This window comes from Kwoniella bestiolae, chromosome 1, assembly GCF_000512585.2.
Source record: "Kwoniella bestiolae CBS 10118 chromosome 1, complete sequence".
Classification (NCBI taxonomy): domain Eukaryota; kingdom Fungi; phylum Basidiomycota; class Tremellomycetes; order Tremellales; family Cryptococcaceae; genus Kwoniella; species Kwoniella bestiolae.
In genome coordinates this window covers 1,630,946-1,650,831 of record NC_089241.1, presented here as the reverse complement: position 1 = coordinate 1,650,831, position 19,886 = coordinate 1,630,946, and the positions used below count along the sequence as shown (strand labels likewise).

Below are 19,886 nucleotides of genomic sequence, written 5' to 3'. Positions count from 1 at the left end.
AGTGTTTGGGATTCGGCTGATCTTTGTCTTTGGTTTATCTTCTGTTCGTGGTTTTGGGTTGTTCTTTTAGTTTAGGGTCGGTAATGCTGTTGATTCTGGGGTATGAATCTGGACAATATATTTCGTATGGTTATGATAATGGTATGTAGATTGCTTCGATATAGTCATGATACGGATGCGGATATGGGATGGTCATAGTCTCGTTAACATCACCATCAAAGCTTGTTTGTTCACGTATCTCTCACACTAATCAGCATCTGTCGCCCGTTGGTGCATGTGAATGGTAGAGTGAATCTTGACACCACAAGCTCAAAACACGAGCGCGATCCGAATACCGAACATTTGCAAAGGATTGTGGGACTTCAGAAAAGACAGATCTGATCTCATTTTGTTGATACGAAGTACGATGCATCCAATCCCACACCTTATCCAATCCAACTTGACTTCAACACTCCGAGTACAGGTACCAAACAGTCCAATATAAAGTTGATCGATCTGACAGATCTCTCCATGTAAGATGCGTTATACCAACGTAAACCACAGGGCTAACAACGTGATCAAGCTGATGGGTACGAAGTTGAAGTTGATATTCCTATATCACAGTACCAATGATCAGTAACCTACCGTGGGCTGTAGGGTAGGAGAGCCAACTCACAAGGACGAAGCGGAACTATCGCTCGAAGCTGAGCTCGTTTCATTGGAACTACTCGCAGAGGCAGAAGCACTCGAGTCAGCCGCGGTGGCAGAGGCAGAGGCAGATCCGGATACACCTGCTGAGGGAGCTGAAGAGCCGGATGGGAGAGAGGATGCTGACCCTGTTGAGTTCCCTGCGGCGGTTGCGTTCCCGCTACACCGAAGTTTGTTTAGCTGTGTCCTGTATCTGTGGGTGGGTGTAGTAGTGCAAGATGACTCACCCTCCCGCGGCGTTGGCTTGGAATGCTGCGAAAGTATTTCCCTCTGCTGGGGCGTTTACTCTATATCGCGGTAACGCAAATCTGTCAGTTGACCGACTGAAGATACTGAGAGACATGTGAGGTGAGAAGCATGATGAAGGGAGAAGGGACATTCGCCATGACCATCCCATTCTGACAATGTTGCCCCGTCCCACAATACACCCAGATAGGTTTAGTATCATTAACCAAGATCGAGTACTGCTCATCTCATATCACATCGATCAGCTTTCGTACAGTACATATACATAGGGAATCGATGCACGGGTGGGTAAGGAAGGGACAGGGATGAAAGAGAGAGAAAACCACTCACACTAGTTGGCAAATCAGGATTACCAGGTATCTGACCAGAATTGAACCCCGCGTTGGTACATGGCGCTGCGAAGGTTGACTGAGTGACGGTATGATTCCCAGCTAGGAATTTGAACCTGCCACATCCTCTCTCATCAGATACGTTCCAACCACGATCTTACAGTAGTCAAGCTAGTCAATCGTTGATCACTCACTCGATCACATCTCCTAGTTCAGCTTTGACCTCTGCCGGTTCGAACGTCTACGACCGTACCATAATCAGTGATCAGCTCCTGCGACCCAGTAGAAGGAAAGTGATAGGAAGATAGCGTAGGCTTACCAAGCTCTTGTTGGGGGCGACGTTGATTGTATGAGTAACGCCCAGAACGGAAGAAGCCATCAGGGCGAGGGCGAAGAGCGGTCGGGCGAACATCGTCTTGAAAAGTCGGTGGGACAGGGAAGCGAAGATGAAGGGAAAAGTCAGATCAACTAATAGGATTACTCGAAGGTTGTAAGAAAAGATGAACAAGACCTGCTTGCTGAAGAATGGATGGGACCAGTAGAGAGAAGAGTAGATGAAAGAAGTGGGAGAAGAAAATAGAGGATGAGACATTTCGTGTCGTCCTTCTTATATCCTCGCGAAATGGCTCATATGCATATGCCTCGCGCTTTGCCTTTGCAATTGAGTAATATTTGTCTCACAATCGAATGAGTGGTCACGAGTATCGTTACAGTATCACCAGGTTTGGTAATGGTCGCCAGGAGACTATGGACAGTATCCCCACATCGGGATGTTAGTAGCCACATTGTAGTCGACAACAATGCAGTGGTGCTGCACCGGTCGTCAGGTGTTGACTGATCGCCTAGAAATCTAGTGGCTAGTCAGTAGTCAAGGCACAGTAACACCAAGCAAGTATGATACAAGGTACATCTCGACCATCTATACACATCACATTAGTACATAAAATAAGCCACCACCCATGACCCTCACTCATCGAGGTCAGCCGACTATACGGTATATCCCCTACTTTCACCCAAGGCAACAACCACGAAATCGTCTTGCTTCAGCCCCACATCTTTCGCAGCGGTCTTGAGTCGTTCGGGAGGTTCGGTAAATGGTTCGTAGGTCATTTGGAATGTACCCCAGTGGATACCAATGGCATTTTGACATTTCTATTGGGTCGACACAAGACATGAGCGATCATTGTGTTGCAGAGGAAATGTTGTCGTGAAGCAGAGTAAAGCATGTATTGTTGATGTTTGGAGATAGTAGGGATGACAGGAAAGACCACACTCACAGTATCTTTGAACATCCTCACTGAATCTATAGGCGCAGCATGCACAGCCGAGAACAAGTACCTAGGTTCATATGCTCCGATGGGTATCAACCCCACGGTGAATGGTCCGAGCTTCTCGCCTATCTCTTTAAAAGCTGGGCAGACCTCTTTAGGGAGGTCCTCGAGATTATGGGACTCTTCCGTTGTGATGCAGTATCCTGATAAGTTCGGTTCACATCATTAGCTTCGCGGTATGCATATTGGAATGAAATAGTAGCGCACGCACCTGTATCTCCACCGAACCATACCTGATGAGAGTCATTTGTCAGTAACGTGTATGTGCAAGGAAGGGCACTCGAAGAAGAACAAGGTGAACAGTAGAAATGCTCACTCACAGAAGCATTCGACGAGGTATCCTTAACTGCCCAGGAGGACCAAAGTGAATTATCTTTGTCCCATCCTACTCTCGATGCATTGTGTTGACTTGGGGCTAATCACCAGCACAAACATCAGTACTCATATCTTTCTGGTATGCAGCTTTCTTTCTTCCGAAGATGAATCACTCACTACAAGCGATCTTAACCTCCCCAACACCCTCTACTACGACCTGCCTCTCTTCAAACCAATCCATCTCGATCACGTTCTCCCGACCTAGTCCTAGACCAGAGACGACATGATAGTTGTTCAGAGGTAGGAACAATTTTGGGTGCTTGCCGTATTTGGATTTTTGGTTGGCGAAGATAGCTTTGAGGGATGGGAGGTCGAGGTGGTCGTAGTGGTTGTGTGAGATTGCCTGTAGAACATACTTGAGATTAGACATGTGTCTCCCTTAGATTGGCAAGATCAGACAAGAGGATGAGCTCACGATAGCATCGACCTCTGGTAGGTCGTCGGGCTTGCAGACATTCGCTATGAATCGATGAACAATCAGCATCTATTCTGCACTATCGAAAAATCGAGGCATGTTCCACCTCAGAATGACTTTTACTCACTGCTCAATCGTTTCTGCCCCACACCATGGAAAATAACATCCATCAAAACCGGGTCGAACAACACCCTCACACCTCTACCTTTCAGCCCCTTCTCGCTATCTTCCCTGGCGGGCATCTCAACAAGCGACGCCGCATGACCCAACCAAGTGACTTTCAGTTCTGTCGAAGGGAGGTCTGAGCCAAAAGTGGGCTTGACATGGGGTATAAGCGTTTTGGCCTGTTTCGCCGCTGGGTCTTTGTTGGTCATTGCCTGTATTGTGATTTTCATCAATAACATAACATGAAACTCGGAGAGAGCATGAGGAGACTCACCTTCCATGCCATTGTAGGTATGATTTTGACAACCTCCATCGCTCCCTACAATTCCAGCTCACAACGTCAGGTCATTGCCACTGAGTTGAGTTGGTCTCATGGCAGGAACACTCACAAAGCTTGTAAATGTCTTCCAAGGATTCTTGAACGCCGTGCCCTTATCATTCACCCAATGATCCCCTCTCACCCTCTCGACATTGGCTGGACCGACAGTCACAGTGCTGGTCATGGTTCTTGTTCGTATCTGATTTGATAGTGTTGATGAAGTTGATGTTGAATGCTTGTTGAGGAGACGAAGATGGGAACAAAGTCCCTTTGTAATGACCATGAAAATGGGTCTTGGGTGATTATTTATACACGCTGTTTTTGCGCTCTTCTTTTTAGGTGGATCAATCGAGCGGAAAAGGAGAAAGGGGGAAGGAACGCTTCGTTGTTAGCTTTGTGGTCGATGTTGCTTCCGATCTGTGCTGTATTTGTATCTGTTGCACAACTCGGGTGTATATCTGTATTTCGTGAGACAGAGTTGAACATGTCAATGTGCATGCAGATGGCAAATCAATGACATACCTAGTTCGGCATCAGTAAAACAACTGTCGTTGACCGAGGTGAATTATGAATTATGTTTATTTGTACATGACCGATGGGCAAATCAGACCCGCAACCCCCGATCGTGCCTGAAACCAGCACATTCAACATTCCAACATTACAAGTCAGTCTCTGATGCATGCATATCTATCTATACATACCTCTTGAAGAGCCAGGATCCGGTGTTCGCCCCCTAGCTGGATGTTATATGGGATTGGTAGCACCTATATAGTATGTCCAAAAGGACCAAACTCGTACAGTCTTTCGTACATGTGCCCAATCCCATTCACCGAGTTAGTCACTTCTTTGCTCGAGCATCATCACATCATTACGTATTTTGACTCCAAGCCAAGCAAAATATCTCGCAGTCGTCCGAAGAGAAATGCATCACAACATTACCTACACTCATACTCGTAACATCACAGACGTTATTGAGTTTTGATTGTTGGACTATGTTCATGCATTTTCTTCACTGATCGACCCATCATCTCTCCTTTTTTCCACCATCCCCACTGTGCCCCGGCGAATGTGGACCCATCATGGACTTATAGTCCTCTTCCTAAGCGGTCTAACACTAATCTCTGCCCGACTTGGCATCGCCCCTCCACCACTCGGTGGCAAATTCAATCATCTCCGGAGGCAGATCAGTTCGAACGATGTGATCAGAGGTGTGAATCTAGGTGGATGGCTGTTGACTGAGGAATGGTGAGTGCGGAATGCATACTTGACATCCGGAACTATTCTAACTGCTCAAGCACGTTGTCAGGATCACCCCTTCGATATATACCGACGATGCGGCAGATGAATATCACCTATGCGCGGAGTTGGGGAAGAAGAAATGTTTGAGTAGGTTGGAGGATCATTGGAAGTGAGTAGTGTACCCACAAGTATCAGTGAGATCGAAACCAAGTCGATAAGGAGCTGAGCTTGGTATCCTAGGTCATTCTTCACTCGAGACGATTTCGAGGAGATCAAAGCAGCAGGTCTCAACTCCGTTCGTATACCCATCGGATACTGGGCAGTGGATCTAAGGGATGACGAACCATACGTATCGGGGCAGGTGAGTATTCCTATCTACCCATAACAGATCTGTCTCTGTCGTTCCGGGATACTTGATGCTAATATACAATCCAACTCAGTACCCATACCTCATTCAAGCAGTCAACTGGGCATCCGAACTCGGCCTATCAGTCCTCCTAGATCTACATGGCGCACCGGGCTCTCAAAACGGCCAAGACAACTCAGGACTAATCGGTCCAGTCTTATTCCCCTCGAATTCCTCCAACCTCGATAGATCTATCAATGTCCTCAGAAATATGACCGAAGAATTCACGAAAGAGATCTACGGGAATACCGTGATTGGCGTTGAGCTGCTGAACGAACCTAGATTGACCAATGGGTTTAGTATGGCTCAGTTGAAGGATTTCTACTCGGATGCGGCGGAGGTTATCAGTGGGGTAGATGGGGATATAGGGATTGTGATGCATGGTGAGTCTGAGCATCCCAATCTCATGCTCATATCCCATACTCCGTAATCCAGACCACGTATCTCCCTATATGTATCAAGGCGCTCGAAAAGGATTATTGGGCTAATCCGGGTACTACAAAGACGCATTCTGGGGACCACAATACTGGGCCAACTACGATCCCCTCTCCAACACCACTTCTACCACTTCCAACCCCTCAGATCAATTCATAATAGACACCCACCAATACTACGCCTTCGAACCGCTCAATAACCTCCCACACGACATCATCCTAGAGAAAGTATGTAACATATCCCAACTCCTCAAGAATACAGATCTGGGATTATTGCCTACGGTAGTGGGAGAATGGAGTTTGGAGACTGGCCATTCACCCAATTCGAGCAGTTCTGTACAGAATAGGGATGATTCGAGGGAGAAGAGGACTTGGTTCAGGCTGTTCTTCGAGGCTCAATTGGCGGCTTATAGTCCTAGCAATGGGGAGAATCAACCTTCGAGGGGATGGTATTATTGGACTTGTAAGTCTTCGCCTCTACGACTCGTCTATCAATGATCTGGTTGAAGGAGAGATGAGAAACCAGAAAACGGGGAGGAAATCGACACTGACGCTTCTTCCTTTGACTGAACAGGGAAGACAGACTACGATATCGATACGTGGTCTTACCGACGTGGCCTCGCGCAGGGATATATACCCAGCGACGTCAGTAATTCAAGTACCTTGGTATTTCCCATTCTGGAGAACGGTTGCGTGGATTCAAGTTACAATTACACTGCTCCTAGAAATCCTGGGTCGGGCGGGATTCGACATTCCCCAGATCTGCGGTTGGCCGCATCAGTCGGTCTCGTCTCGATGATTATACTGTTCTGTAGCGTTTAGTTTTTGGTTGAAAACGGATTAGAAGATAGAATCTAGATCATACACGGATAGAATGTAGAATGGATTGTACTCATAATGTATCACCATACTACCTCGGAATCAGCAACGATCTCATCGACCATCAGAGCGCGACCGGTGACTTATCCCATATGTACAAATATGCATTACCGCCCAAAATCCAATTACTCTAATCTATCATCATATATCAACCTGACCTCCGCCCGTTCCTCGCCATTCCACACTCTCCCGCCATCATTAAGCAACGCAACCTCATCCCTAACATCGCTGATCATTCCTCCAGGTCCACTAACATACACCATTGTCGGGCCATTGATCGTCCTTCCCACGAACTGTTTCACTGCCTCTCCGAGGTCGGGTCGATGGTGCGGTTCCGTACCTTCCTCTATGGCTTTCTCAGCATCTACCACCTTGTTCTTCATCTGGATCTGAGGGGTGGTAGAGGAAGAAGAGGAGGAGGTGTACACTGGTGGATTACAGGGACATTCAGAGTAGAGTTCGGGGTTGTACGAAACAGGTATAATGGCGCCGTTCTTCTCTACATCTTCCTGGGTCTGGGTCTTCTCGGACTGTGATCCATCTAAATCCTTTGATCGTATACTCTCAGTGGTGGGTGTGGTCATACCGTTCGAACCGGGGATGGCGATCTCCCTAGTCACTCTAATGGTAATTCTGATATTCTCGTCCCTCCTCAGATCTTCTAATTCCTTTGCAATCCACTCAGTATCCCTCTGATGTCTAACCACCCAGATCAACTCTATCATCCTCCCCTGCGTCAACCCGTATTTACTCAGATAGAGCAAAACAGGCAACACAAATGTAATCCCCGTTCCACCAGCCACACAAAGTATATTATCTTCACCTCCCAGATCCCTCATTATGTCCACCCCGTACGGTCCCGTCAAAATAACAGGAGTGGTTTCCCCCTCAGATCCCATTATCCGCTTCGTCTCTCCCTTCTTTGCCCTAATCAAATACCCATGTTTCTCGCCTGGTAAACTGAGGGGGGTGAACGGGTGAGACTGCCAGATACCGCCCTTGGTATTAGGAAAACAGATATAGAAGTGTTGACCAATCTCGAAATCTAGTTGATTCGGATTATCGAAATCCATCCTGATTATATCTTCGTCGTGATGTTTGATTTCCGCCTGAATAGTCTCGAATAGACCATTACCGTTCGAGAGGATCTTATAGTGGATAAGGAAAGTTCTGATGAGTCGGATAGCCCTATCGACGAGCCAGAGGACGAGGGAGGGAATCATAAAGCATTTGAGTTGTGCCCAGTGACCCCAGCATGCTCCAATGTACACCATAGCAAGGAAGTAGTGCGCCTTCCTGAAGAATTCGTATCCGAATTTCCGCCTGGACCATTGGAGCGATAATCCCCATAAAAGCAGGAGAAGGATCATGGCGACAACACCCCAGATCATGTATGTTTGAGTTATCCATGATTTCGCAGTGGAAGGTTGGGGCTGGTATAGCCTTATCTCGACTATGCACCAGAAGATTGTATGTGCGATGGACTGAAGTAAGATTATATGACCGAGCCATCGGTGGAGGAAGTTGAAGTGTTGGTATGGAACTCCTGTAATTAGGGATAACAAAGATTCTCTAGAACCTAGTAAGATAGAGAGGGGGGTGAGGGCATAGGCTAGTATGCCAACTCTATCGGCAAGGGGACCAATGCTCGATCGGGTATTATGCAGTTCCGGATGATTTTTCACAGGGGTTTTCCAGATTTTGTATCGTATACCGACGAAGGAGAAGATGGTGAGATAGATGGTAAGGCAGAGAAGAACGAGGACTTGTAATCTAGTTGTCCGACCGAAGAAGTATCGTCCCATCTTGAATTCAGGTAATAATCTCCTACGCACGAAGGAGTTGATAGATCGGGTGATCCGATTGGAAGTGTGACTTCGATGGATGATGCCCCATAGTAACAGTCCACCAATGATCACCGACCATAATATACCGGAGTAGAGCATACCCAAATCATGGGAATGGTAGACCACATCGAGGTACTCGCACGACCCAGCATCGTTCGTACATGGTACAATCCGGTCGGCGTAACCCCAGTGAGGTTCTGTTGCTGAGCCTTCGGTGAAATTTTGGATGTGATATCGGGATTCCAAGGTCATCGGGGAGAAGGTATCTGCGTAGAGCGATGATCAGTATGCCGGCAGTATGGTGTGGATATATGGATACCTACAGGTGAATGATTTCTGCGACAGATAGAGAAGTAGGTTTCGAGCCAGAACAGAACGTCAGAAGGTACCTTCAAGATTCCTTATAACTCTTAAGCGGAAGAACAAATGTAATAAACAGCAGTCACTGCAGGACGAAAGGGATGAAAGATGCAAATGAGAAAATATCATTCGAAGGTTGCTATTTCTCTGTCCTTCTATCGAGTATCTTCTATCGAGTATCGAGCCGCGTACTTTTTAGCAAGTTTACATCATTCCTCAAGATTATGCTTAGTCCTTGGCAAGATGCAGTAAACCAATCCGACAAAGGCCTCTTCAAACGCGGCATATCCATGGAAAGGAACCCTTCCTCCAACATCCGAGACTAAGTATCATAGATTTACCGAATCTGGTAAAAAGTAAATGGCTCAGATTACGGGAAATGATCGACGTGACCCTAGATTAGTTGAGCCCATTTCATCTGATTGGCTGTAACGCAAAATTCCTTGACGGAGGTCGGTTAAAGGTAATCCTTGACAACGGTTGCGTGCCGACGAGATTGACAGAGCTCTGTGGGAAGAAAGCCATACTTTGATTTCAATCTTCATCTGGCATCTGGGATTTATACTTATATTGACCACACTCTACTTATCGCATCTCGTAAAGCACAATATCAAAAGCCAAGTACTGTACAGGGACAGACACATCCTACAAGACACGACCTCTATCCCAAAGCAACAATCGCAATAAGAGAGACATCATCAAAATGGATCATATGGGTTCTGGGAGCAATAGTACATGTCAGATGTCAGACGTGAGTCCCCTTGCACTTGGATCAAGTATTCTCAACGAGATGTACATATGCTGACCACAATCTCCACCTCAGATGATATGGAACTGGGATGTCATAGATACATGTACGACCACCTCCTTCCCACTCTGACCTCTAGCCCACCAGTCTCCTTGCTGACGCCTTTCCCCACTTACGCAGGCTTCATCTCCTCAGGATGGCACAACACCACCCGCGGCGCCTTCGCCGCATCCTGTATAGGCGTAACATTCATGGCCGTCCTCTTGGAGCTCCTCCGAAGAGTCGCGAGGGACTACGATCGTCTAATCCTCAAACAACTATCCAACGTATCTATCAAACTCCAGAACCACCGTCCGAGACGCGCAACGCCACTACAGCAGCTCATCAGATCATTAATCCACGTAGCGGTCTTTGGTGTGGCATACCTGTTGATGTTGTTGGTAATGAGTTTTAATGGGTATTTGATCTTCTCGATATTGATCGGGACGGGTATAGGCAAGTTTTTCTGTGATTGGTTGGTCTTGGGGGTGGAAAGTACGACGAATGATGAGGAACCTACGGTCTGTTGTGGTTAGGAAGTCAGTTCATAGGGCAAATGGAAAAGCGGAATTGGGAGTGAGTTGTACTATAGCCATATCATCGGGTGATGCGACACCAGAAGAAGATAAACCATTACTCTAACTTCCACGTCATCTGAACCCACGAGCCTGTCACATATATCTTAACATGACATCGAATACAGTACGGGAACGTTGTTTCAGTCTTCCGTACATTGAAAGCCCAACCACCATATACTCATTCTTCCCTTCTTCTCTTGCTGGGTGAACTCGGCTCACCCACAGGCCATCTCTCCTCAGCAGGTGGCAGGTGCACTTTGATCCCAATAGCAGCGTAAATACTTTGAGTTCGCATCTGCTCATATGTAAGTTGCCTACCAGCAATCGTCTGAACATCGACCCATCAAAAAACAAACTCACCTCGTTACCATAAGTGGCATATTGATTATCGATATTATAACAACCTGGCTGAGTGATCCACACCAAATCGAGATCTCTCCAAATCGAGGTCTGCAGGATCATCACTCTCCAAATGACTGCCCGAAGCGGCATGGCAGGAATTGGCGCTCCAGATATCCCTGTAGAATGAAGTGTCTTCCTTTTCCTTTCAACAATATTCCCACTCAGCATACACGTTCAGGTGCTAAGATTATACAGAGCGATCCCACTCACCTCATCAGTCTCTTTATCAGCTTCGACAGACGCTTCCGATCGTTCTTCTCGCCAGTACCTATCCAGCTCCCAAGTGTCATATACTCCGAACGACTCGTACATGAGCCCCGTCGCCTTGAGACAAGCCATGAAAACCGCATCGATGCCCTTCAAGAGCTTCTCCAAAGCAGACCAATCGGTATGTCCATAATCATCTCGAATGGGATACTCGTATTTCAGTCCAAATGCCAGCCTCCCTCCTTCGGGGAGGAAAGAAGGGTCCATAACCCTGTTGAAAGCCTGTTTGACAATCTCAGATCGCCAGTCATACATTCTATCGTTGGTCAGTTCCGGGATCCTCCGGATGAAGACCTCGTACTGAATCGTGATTCGGATGCCATCTTCGACAGGTAATACCTCATGTTTACAATCTGAGTAGAGAAAACCCCAAGCGATACCTCCATTTTTCACTTGATTGCTCCAGTCGAAGGTTACCGTCACATCTCCGTGGCTTACTACGAGATCACCGCTGCGGAAATGCGAGGGAAGACATAGGACCAGAGTGCCGATGTGGTCTTTGCCCTGTGGCGCGCTTTGGTATTAACGGATGATTCAGTGCCAGTGTTCGGATAAATCGAGCAAGGTAATTGTCGAAGAACTGACGAATCAGAACAAACTCACTCTTTATGAGGTTGAAGGAACCCTCCTTGGGCATACATATTCGACTTGTTAATCTTCAACTTGTTTATCTTGAACAACACGGACTCGTGTAGTTGAGCTTCTCCATGAGGATCGTAGGCAGAGCAGAGTCCACCAAGAGATCAGCGCCCAGCGCAAAATGTGGAGCCTTTATCTCCCGAGCTTGTCGATACCCCTCATCGTAGACCAGTCCTATCTCCTGACCGAAAGGGGATGGCTGTCCACTCTCGTATAGCTCTCGAGCAGAGGTAGTGTCAAAAGGTAATTCTACCACTCTATCCAGCGATACAAATGCTTTAGCTCATGACCTTCCTGGGAAGGGCAGGGGAGGAAGAAAACGACTCACTTGGGTATCAATCCATCCCTGACATCCACGTAAAACAGCCGGAGCTGACTGAGATTGGTTGAATCGGCAGAAGGGATGATACCTTCACAGGCGAAATCGCTGTTCTTCGTTTCGGCTGATACGGCCTTGCCCAGTTGCTGAGCTATGACAAGTTCATTTTCGTCGAGGAGTCGTCGGTGGGGTTTTGGTACTTTCGGAGTTGTAGAGGACATTCTGGAGAATGCGGAATGATGCTTCGTGAGGCGGAAGGAAAGATGAGCAAGGGGTCTAAACTGCATTGAAGAGGGAGGTCTCTTTGTAGGATCAGTCCAGTGAGCATGAGTAGGGTTGATTGGATGTTGCGTGTGTTTGCATGTAAAGTTGAGTAAGGTTGAGGTGTACATTCGTTTACTGTACTCGTACTCATTTGGATCATCCAGCATAGTCAACTAACACGTCATCGTCTCACAAAAGTGGTGTACGACCCCTTCTTGTCTCAGTACTACAGTGGCAAGGAATGTCTTCCGGCGATTTACGAGCTAGTCGTACACACAAACGAAACTCTGGAATACTGCAAGACCATCTGAAAAACTGCATTATAATCCAAACTATCCAATCTATCATTTTTTGTTTTTATTTTGTGGAAAACCCGCTCATACTCGCAGTCTGAGATCGCTCGTGGTAATTTTCCACAGGAAACAGTACTCCGAATGCCCTCCGCCCACAGCCATCATTGCCAGATAAACAAAATTCAACTCGACATTTAATCCCTTCGGATAGGTCCCTCTTAACTTTGAGCCAACTTCGCGGCCACCCTCTCTTCCACCTCTCTAGCTCTAGCAGCGACGACTTCAGGCGCGGTCTCATCGGCTGATCTGAATATGACTTCCTTCTTCTCAATAGCATTGTGGGTCTTACCGAGGTAGAAGTTGGTAGTGAAAGCACCAGCTACGAGGGATAGAGTAGAGGTGACGAGCGCAGCGATGTACAAAGGTCTGATAGCCTCGTTGTAAGCTGAAACGAACCATACATCAGCAGGCTCATCGGACCGTCACCTTGAGCTGAGGGACATACCTTGAATGACCAGTGGTCGAGGCTCAGCAGTCCTGGCAACTAAGATGGAACCGAATATTTCCGCTAGCTGAGTGGAACTGTGCGTATCGCCAAGGTATAAAGCCAACTTGGCTGGAACCTGCTTGTTCCATACTGCAGCTGAGATGGCAGAAGCGATTGATCCTCCGATGGATGTCCATAGTGACAAAAGGGCCATCGCCAATGCCATATCTTGGTGAGGTACTGAACCTTGACATGCGACTGAAGATGAGATCACGGAGATACCACCTCCTAGGGAGATCAAGATCTGACCCATCACGATGGTCGCTGTCTCTCCCGCGGTGGATTTACTAGCTGTCACGTAAACCAGACCTTGGGCACTATGAAGCAGCAGAACGTATCAGCCAAAGTGCTTGATCCTGCAATGAGTGCAGCGAGAAAGGGAAGTATGTGAACTTACATGATTCTAATACTGAGACCGCAGAGTTGCAAGTACTTGTATCGATGGGTATATCGCTGAATCGCACCGGCAACGAAACCGAAGAAACACAATCCGACTGTCAAACAGTTTGTAAGGTAGGTATAGTGTTGAGCCTTTCGTGAACTGTCAGTCGTTGCGGTTGGGCTTGGAGTTCGAGCAAGAAGCAGACTCACACTGTAATCCTTGGTGACATAAAGCCACGAAGACCAATAAGTACCACCTAGTCCTCCTGAGAAGTAGTACATGAAGTCGATGAAACACGCGCAGATCTAGGAGGGCACAGTCACATCAGAACCCAATGGACACTGGGTGGAGTGTACGGTGACACCTACAAAAGTCCTGTTCATAACTCTTCGGGGCATGATGGGATGAGCAGCCACCTTCCATTCGTATGCACAGAACGCAATGAAGAGTATACCACCGACGACGAACAGAGCGATCAAAGAGGCTGCGGGAACAACGTCAGTCAATGCGATCGGTATGGGAAATGTGTAGCTTAGCGAGTGATGCGGTGGACTTACGGTTGGTATATCCACCTTTGGCAGTAGTGTTCAAGGTGAAAGGCGAAAGGATACATCCAAAAGCGAAAGTGAGAAGTAGTAGACCAAACGCATCCATTTGTCGAGAATAGTGGATCAAGAGTTGGAGAACCGTCTTTCTAGGCTGAACAGTCCCGGCGAGTATTCTCTGTCTGGCGTACGAGGACGAGGCGAGAGAAAGTGCTAAATCGGATGTATGATCAGATCAACGCTCTCCTATAATAGCTTGAATGGCTATGTGTTTGATACGGGACCTACCTCCAAGTTTCTTGGCTCTGTAATCACCCCAGAACAGTACAGCGATGGAAGGAGCGATGGTGACGGGTACGATGATACAGAACATCCCATACTGACCACCCATCTATCAGCGGACTACCATAATGCCTAAGGGTCAATTGTAAGAATACTCACCCCCCATCTCCAGCCGTTGACAGAGTACGCGTTGATAGCAGCTGAGATATCACCAGCGACGAAGGCGAAAGGGATGAATGGTAAGGAGTATAAACCATTGACGAACCCTCTCCATTGCAGGGAGGTGATATCTCCCAGTAAGATGGAGGAAACAAAGTTGATCCCGGTGTTTCCGAGTGTATAAATGACCTCCCCTGTGAAACACAGTGAAACGTTCAGTAAGTGATGTCTCGATGACATCTCAGGGATTGGGACCTACCACCAGCAACAGCCCCTACATTCTGGGAAGAGGCTACGACGATATAGCCGATGGTATAGAGGAATACCGAAATAGCTAGTGCCCAGGGTCGTGAGAATAGATCGGCGCACTAGGGCAATGCTTGACTCATCAGTCTGTGTGTGTGTAGTAGACATGAGAGTGACAGAAATATAAACTCACCTTAGCGATGAAAGGCTTAGCTACACCTGACATTATGGAGGTGATGACTGAGATCGTGCCGAGGATGGTATGTTCACCAAAAGCGGACGTAGCGAAAGCGGCATCTGGAATGAGTGATATCATGAGTAAGGACAGATGCATAGATCAATCATTCATTTTCATATGCTGCACACTCACAAGCATAGGTGGTCATCTGAGATAGCGAGTAAGCAATACAGATAAGGGCGATAGAGCTATCGAATAACGCACGACGTAAGCTTGTATGCTTATTACAGATTAAGCATGATCATTTTAGGCTCACCCCCACAAGGTCCAAAGTTTCCAACCATTACCAAAAACCAGATATAGCGCTTCGATCTTAGTTACTCCCTCTGATTGCTCGACCTCTATGCTTGAGGCAGAATCACTTTCATCCGCATGCAGATGGGGTAATTGAGCTTGACCTTCATTATCTAAAAGGTGTTGTTGTTTGTGATCGTGTTTCTCAGCTTCGTCGCCTTCCCTCTCGAGTGGAGGTTTTGAAGTGATCAAAGCTGTATTTCTATCTAACAGTCTGGACATGTTTTACCGAGTATGACTCTTGATTATGTTATGTTATTTTATGGGATGGTGAGTAGACTTTGAGAACGTTCGGATTGGGGTGGTCAGAACAAGCCATTATATATCTTTTTCTCATGGACTTATCAGATATGAGCTCCCATAGCTCCGCAGAACTTTTTAAAGTTGGTGTTCAAGTTCAAACCTCCAATTTCCTGTCTCTCCCGCATGGAACAACACAACCAAGACCAAGATTGCTCCTTATCACTTGCGCTGTGCGACTTGAGTCGGCGCTAATCTGCTGCTTATCCTGTATGAGGGATTTACTTCCGCTTGCGTGATCGAAGATTTTTGCCCGATATGGAAGGGAAAGCGCCAACTGTCAATCTGAACGAACATGCCTCCATGACATGTGTCTTCAGTTGAAAGGCGCTATCTTGGAATTCCTTCCTACAAGTATCTCTCTACAATTTCGGCGGTCTACACTGTACTTTCATAGCTGGCTGCCTGTTCAGCGGTCGGCCATTATATCCGACCAGCACACCACTGCGCCTGAGTAAGGCCACGCAGGAGGTACCTCTGGGCGCTTGCCCTTCCCTCCAAAGGCAGATCATCCTGACCTGTCTGAAGCCTAAGTCCATGATCTTTGCGCCTGCTTACACCTTTCCTGTAACCCGAGACGAAAAGCGAGAAGATCCGACGTTACTACTTACCTTGATCGAAGTCCGAGCGCGAATCCTTAACCGGCCGACCTGAACTCTACCTGTTATCTGATACGACAAGCTTGGGGAACCGAATATTCGCCATAGAGCACGATGGCGGTCCGCAGCGGTCGACAATGGTGAATCCCTTTGGGTGTAGTAGCTGACCACGAAATTCTTAGCGCTCCGTGCTATTGAAAGGGTCATCGAGTATGGATGTTTGTCGGGAATACATGGAAGTCTTTCCGCTGGGGAAACAACTAGAGGTATGTTTTAGAAAAGGAAGAAGCCGTTGGGACCACTCCAGCCTTGCTGTGGAGCTTCCTTTTGTTCCTTTAGGTGCCAATGGGTCAAATGGATGGGAGAAGCCAAGGATCTTTCGGCCGTATCGTCGTAAGGTGTTTCTCACCTCCGACTGTGGAATTTACGGTGTGATACTTGAGTCCATCTCTGAACAAGCAAAACATAACAACCCAAAATCAGACAAACAGATAAGGACCAGTGATCCACGGTGTCCAAAAGTCTCGCGGTCCTGCCGGGCGAGATCGCATAGCCAGATGACACGAATGTGAAGCTGAAGTACAGCGTAGTGCCGCAGCTGAGTCCCACCAATCGACAATACATCCCAACTATTCGGAAGAAGCCAGTTTTGACGCTTTTGGAAGTCAACCCACACGTCTTCGCTACATTTGCAACAATCTACAGCGACTCTTGATGTGCTTGCGACCACACATTTTGCAGATTTCTATAGGAAATGCTCTTCAGCAAGCGAAGTTGGCAATCATTAGCCTGGATTTTGGCTCATAGACAGCGAGGACGGGACCGAGAATGAGGAAGATAAGAATGGCACTACAAGTGGTCATGTAGCCATATATCACTGAAAAATCATTAGTAGTTTGCTTGATGCAGTCTCCAATACCATTGTCGAGATGAGAGCTAGGAATGACACCCAGCTGTTGGAGAACCAAAGTTTTGGTAATTACGTAAATAGGGCTCACGTGGCTATGCGCAAATGTCGAATCGCTGATTTGCCGTTGAACCCGTCTCCTGAGTGAGTTGAACATTCTCAGAATACTTTCCATCTTCTTCCATCCTACAGCGATACACACACAATCTTGATAGCACCGGTGATACCAGCTTACAATCACCCGCAACGCTCCCCTTGTCGTGAAACCCTTTTCATAAGAACACAAAAGTAGCTCATCAACTTGGGACAATATGGCCAGAGGAGGTGCACCAACATCATCAAGAGGACGAGGGTAAGTTCTCTATCATGATAGTCACATAAACTGTTCACCATCAGCATCACGCCTCATACGATGCTGATGGAAATGCCTGTATTACATAGCAAGTTCAAGATTTCCAGAGGAGGAGGCCGACAATTCTCTCGAGACTTAGACCCCAGGTTCGCCGAGAAACCCGAATCCTCAGAGGAAGAATCGTCCGAAGAAGAGTCCGAGGAAGATGAGGAAGAGGCCATCGCAGCAGCACACAAGGCGGAGGTAGCGGAACTGGCTCCAGAGATGAAGACGGTGAATCTGAAATTGGGGAACACCGAGTTGGCCGATCCAGAGAGTGATGAGGAGGAATTGAGCAGGGCGGAGAGGAGGGCGAGGAAGAAGGCTGAAGCGCAGGGTAAAGGGAAGAAGAGCGTTACTATCCAAGAGAAGGAGGAGTCGGAGGAAAGTGGAAGTGAGGAAGAGGAGGTACCTCAGAGACAACAACAACAACAATCGAAGAAGAAGGGGAATGCTCCTGCTGTTGTCCAACAATCTAGGAAAGACCGGTAAGTCCATTGCTTCTACCGGAAACGATTTCACGTTGCATGGGATGAGGAGCTGATGTTTGGTCCATTCATGTAGCGAGGCAGCAGAGAAGAAAGCTGCTCAAGACAAGTATCAGAAACTCCATGCCCAAGGTTAGTAAAAGACTACGTATAAAATGCGATTTTGGGATGAAATGATAAGAAGCTGACATTGGGAATCAATGTCACAGGCAAAACCACAGAAGCCAAGTCTGATTTAGCTAGATTACAAGAAGTGCGAAGGAGAAGAGAAGCTGCCGCTGCTCAAAGAGTCGCTGAAGCCGAAGGTGAGCTTTGAGTTTCAAAAGCTACATAATTGTTCATGTTTCGTTCATCCGTGACTTGTCGCTGATGTGCATGCCCTATCTTGTAGAGGCCGCCAAAGAAGCTGCCGCTAAGAAAGATAAGATGGCCAAGAAGATTTAAGATACTTGTCCTTTGACTTTTCTCATACTATCATTACCGCTTTCGTAACTTTCTTAACGACTCAGCCGATTTCCATCTCTCTCTCTCTTCAACGCCTTGGTTCTTTCTCATAGATTTAGTCCCTCTAATATCATGTAGCACGAAGAAGACAGACGAAGCCGAGTTCTATCTCTAAATTATTCACATCTTTATCTAGCGATGCATATAAATTGAAAATGTGCTTATTGCTCTAAACGCTTTGCTGGGTAGGACTTTTGTAACCCCGTGATGACCATCAAACCACCTGCAAGCAAAGTCATGTCTTTCTGGTGGGAGTAATATCCAGTTCTGCCGAACAATTTCCTACACGGATACCAGGTGCTACAGCCACTCTATAATTCTACTTCATAGACCATCACCTGATGAGGAGCTGCAAACACACCACCATCATATCAATCAGCCTTCTTAGACGTATGGATCAAATAAGCAAGACACCATGACTCACCCCCTTCTTCGTCAAACTCTGGTCCTTCAGACACATATCCCATCATGGCGTAAAATGGAATGACAGGGATCTATGCGGAGCAAAAGGAGCAATGAGCAACATGCGTTTCGACCATAAAGGCCATCAGTCGGGACTCACCTGAGAATGACATTTAACCTTGATCACCCTCTTCTCCCCTTTCTCTACGATCTTACTCTGGTTTAATTCACCTCGATTCGCCGCGATCCACTTATGCATCCCGTCGACCAACACTTTACCGAATCCATATTGCCTGTATTCTTGGTCTACGGCCAATCTCGTCAATTTGGATAGAGAGGGGACATATCGGATAGTCCCTATTGGTTTTTCTGTTGTCTGACCCTTTTCTAGCTCGGAAGGGTGTGATTTTGAGGGTGGGTTGGGGATGAGAGTCTGTTCGGAGGGTGGGGAGGGGATGGGAGTGGTAAGAAGGAAATGGATCGAGGTGGGGTCGTGTCTTCATTGAAAGATCAGCTGGGTGTGCTAGAAATACAGGATGCAGAATTCAGTAAAGAGAGTGAACTCACTCATCTATCTCTGTTTCTAGCGGGAAACCCTGTCATGTTGAAGATGCAGCAGCATTTGAGGATTAATTACGCTCTGTATTAGGGATGCTCGCTGCTCACCTGCTCGACTGAAAACACTATCCACACATCGCGTCGAATCAGCAGTTGATCCCTTCCCTCAGTCGGAACGATCAACACCAGGATTGGTAGGTACTACTCACCCTCTATCCTGATATCATAGCAAGCTTGGATCTCATCTTTGGTCAAAGCGACTTTAAGAGTGAAGGGCGGTCGGACTTTACCCGTTGACGAGAATGAGGACGAGGACATCGTGCAGCTGGCAGGTGGCTCACTATCGAGGTATAGAAGGGGAAGCGAATCGAGGTAGATGGGATGACCTTTTGGTATAGCAATATGATGGATACGTTGTGATTTTGGTCAATAACAAATGCAGATTGAACTGTAACCGCATCCG

The 19,886-nt window shown here is 47.1% G+C and overlaps 9 protein-coding genes across 9 annotated transcripts; 3 read left to right on the top strand and 6 right to left on the bottom strand.

Moving 5' to 3' along the window:
• Positions 1-522: 522 nt before the first annotated feature.
• On the bottom strand, positions 523-1,674 carry I302_100631 (uncharacterized protein; the record flags this gene model as incomplete). Its single annotated transcript, XM_019190644.1, has 7 exons — positions 523-592; positions 656-847; positions 915-974; positions 1,021-1,151; positions 1,264-1,378; positions 1,457-1,503; positions 1,582-1,674. 7 exons carry the CDS (start codon positions 1,672-1,674, stop codon positions 523-525), a joined length of 708 nt encoding a protein of 235 aa, XP_019047392.1.
• A 575-nt stretch (positions 1,675-2,249) lies between these two features.
• On the bottom strand, positions 2,250-4,051 carry I302_100630 (uncharacterized protein; the record flags this gene model as incomplete). The annotated part of the gene is made up of 9 exons (XM_019190643.1): positions 2,250-2,414; positions 2,540-2,736; positions 2,805-2,826; positions 2,914-3,008; positions 3,086-3,311; positions 3,384-3,427; positions 3,511-3,760; positions 3,823-3,867; positions 3,938-4,051. The coding sequence occupies 9 exons, from the start codon at positions 4,049-4,051 to the stop codon at positions 2,250-2,252; spliced, it is 1,158 nt and encodes a 385-aa protein (XP_019047391.1).
• Positions 4,052-4,933: 882 nt separating this feature from the next.
• I302_100629 (uncharacterized protein) lies at positions 4,934-6,768 on the top strand (the record flags this gene model as incomplete). The annotated part of the gene is made up of 6 exons (XM_019190642.2): positions 4,934-5,112; positions 5,174-5,275; positions 5,347-5,467; positions 5,547-5,895; positions 6,017-6,409; positions 6,521-6,768. The coding sequence occupies 6 exons, from the start codon at positions 4,934-4,936 to the stop codon at positions 6,766-6,768; spliced, it is 1,392 nt and encodes a 463-aa protein (XP_019047390.2).
• Positions 6,769-6,950: 182 nt separating this feature from the next.
• On the bottom strand, positions 6,951-8,924 carry I302_100628 (uncharacterized protein; the record flags this gene model as incomplete). Its single annotated transcript, XM_019190641.1, has 1 exon — positions 6,951-8,924. One exon carries the CDS (start codon positions 8,922-8,924, stop codon positions 6,951-6,953), a length of 1,974 nt encoding a protein of 657 aa, XP_019047389.1.
• Positions 8,925-9,735: 811 nt separating this feature from the next.
• Positions 9,736-10,355, top strand: I302_100627 (uncharacterized protein; the record flags this gene model as incomplete). Its single annotated transcript, XM_065869113.1, has 3 exons — positions 9,736-9,783; positions 9,856-9,886; positions 9,961-10,355. The coding sequence occupies 3 exons, from the start codon at positions 9,736-9,738 to the stop codon at positions 10,353-10,355; spliced, it is 474 nt and encodes a 157-aa protein (XP_065725185.1).
• A 436-nt stretch (positions 10,356-10,791) lies between these two features.
• Positions 10,792-12,245, bottom strand: I302_100626 (uncharacterized protein; the record flags this gene model as incomplete). Its single annotated transcript, XM_019190639.1, has 5 exons — positions 10,792-10,941; positions 11,010-11,580; positions 11,670-11,694; positions 11,754-11,962; positions 12,034-12,245. 5 exons carry the CDS (start codon positions 12,243-12,245, stop codon positions 10,792-10,794), a joined length of 1,167 nt encoding a protein of 388 aa, XP_019047387.1.
• A 554-nt stretch (positions 12,246-12,799) lies between these two features.
• Positions 12,800-15,496, bottom strand: I302_100625 (uncharacterized protein; the record flags this gene model as incomplete). Its single annotated transcript, XM_019190638.1, has 12 exons — positions 12,800-13,026; positions 13,087-13,445; positions 13,526-13,659; positions 13,720-13,815; positions 13,879-13,994; positions 14,068-14,268; positions 14,344-14,434; positions 14,497-14,690; positions 14,756-14,864; positions 14,936-15,039; positions 15,113-15,168; positions 15,237-15,496. 12 exons carry the CDS (start codon positions 15,494-15,496, stop codon positions 12,800-12,802), a joined length of 1,947 nt encoding a protein of 648 aa, XP_019047386.1.
• Positions 15,497-17,391: 1,895 nt separating this feature from the next.
• On the top strand, positions 17,392-18,403 carry I302_100624 (uncharacterized protein; the record flags this gene model as incomplete). Its single annotated transcript, XM_019190637.1, has 5 exons — positions 17,392-17,432; positions 17,522-17,959; positions 18,036-18,091; positions 18,169-18,264; positions 18,351-18,403. The coding sequence occupies 5 exons, from the start codon at positions 17,392-17,394 to the stop codon at positions 18,401-18,403; spliced, it is 684 nt and encodes a 227-aa protein (XP_019047385.1).
• Positions 18,404-18,834: 431 nt separating this feature from the next.
• Positions 18,835-19,741, bottom strand: I302_100623 (uncharacterized protein; the record flags this gene model as incomplete). Its single annotated transcript, XM_019190636.1, has 5 exons — positions 18,835-18,957; positions 19,026-19,362; positions 19,433-19,461; positions 19,532-19,548; positions 19,633-19,741. 5 exons carry the CDS (start codon positions 19,739-19,741, stop codon positions 18,835-18,837), a joined length of 615 nt encoding a protein of 204 aa, XP_019047384.1.
• Between the last annotated feature and the right edge of the window lie 145 nt (positions 19,742-19,886).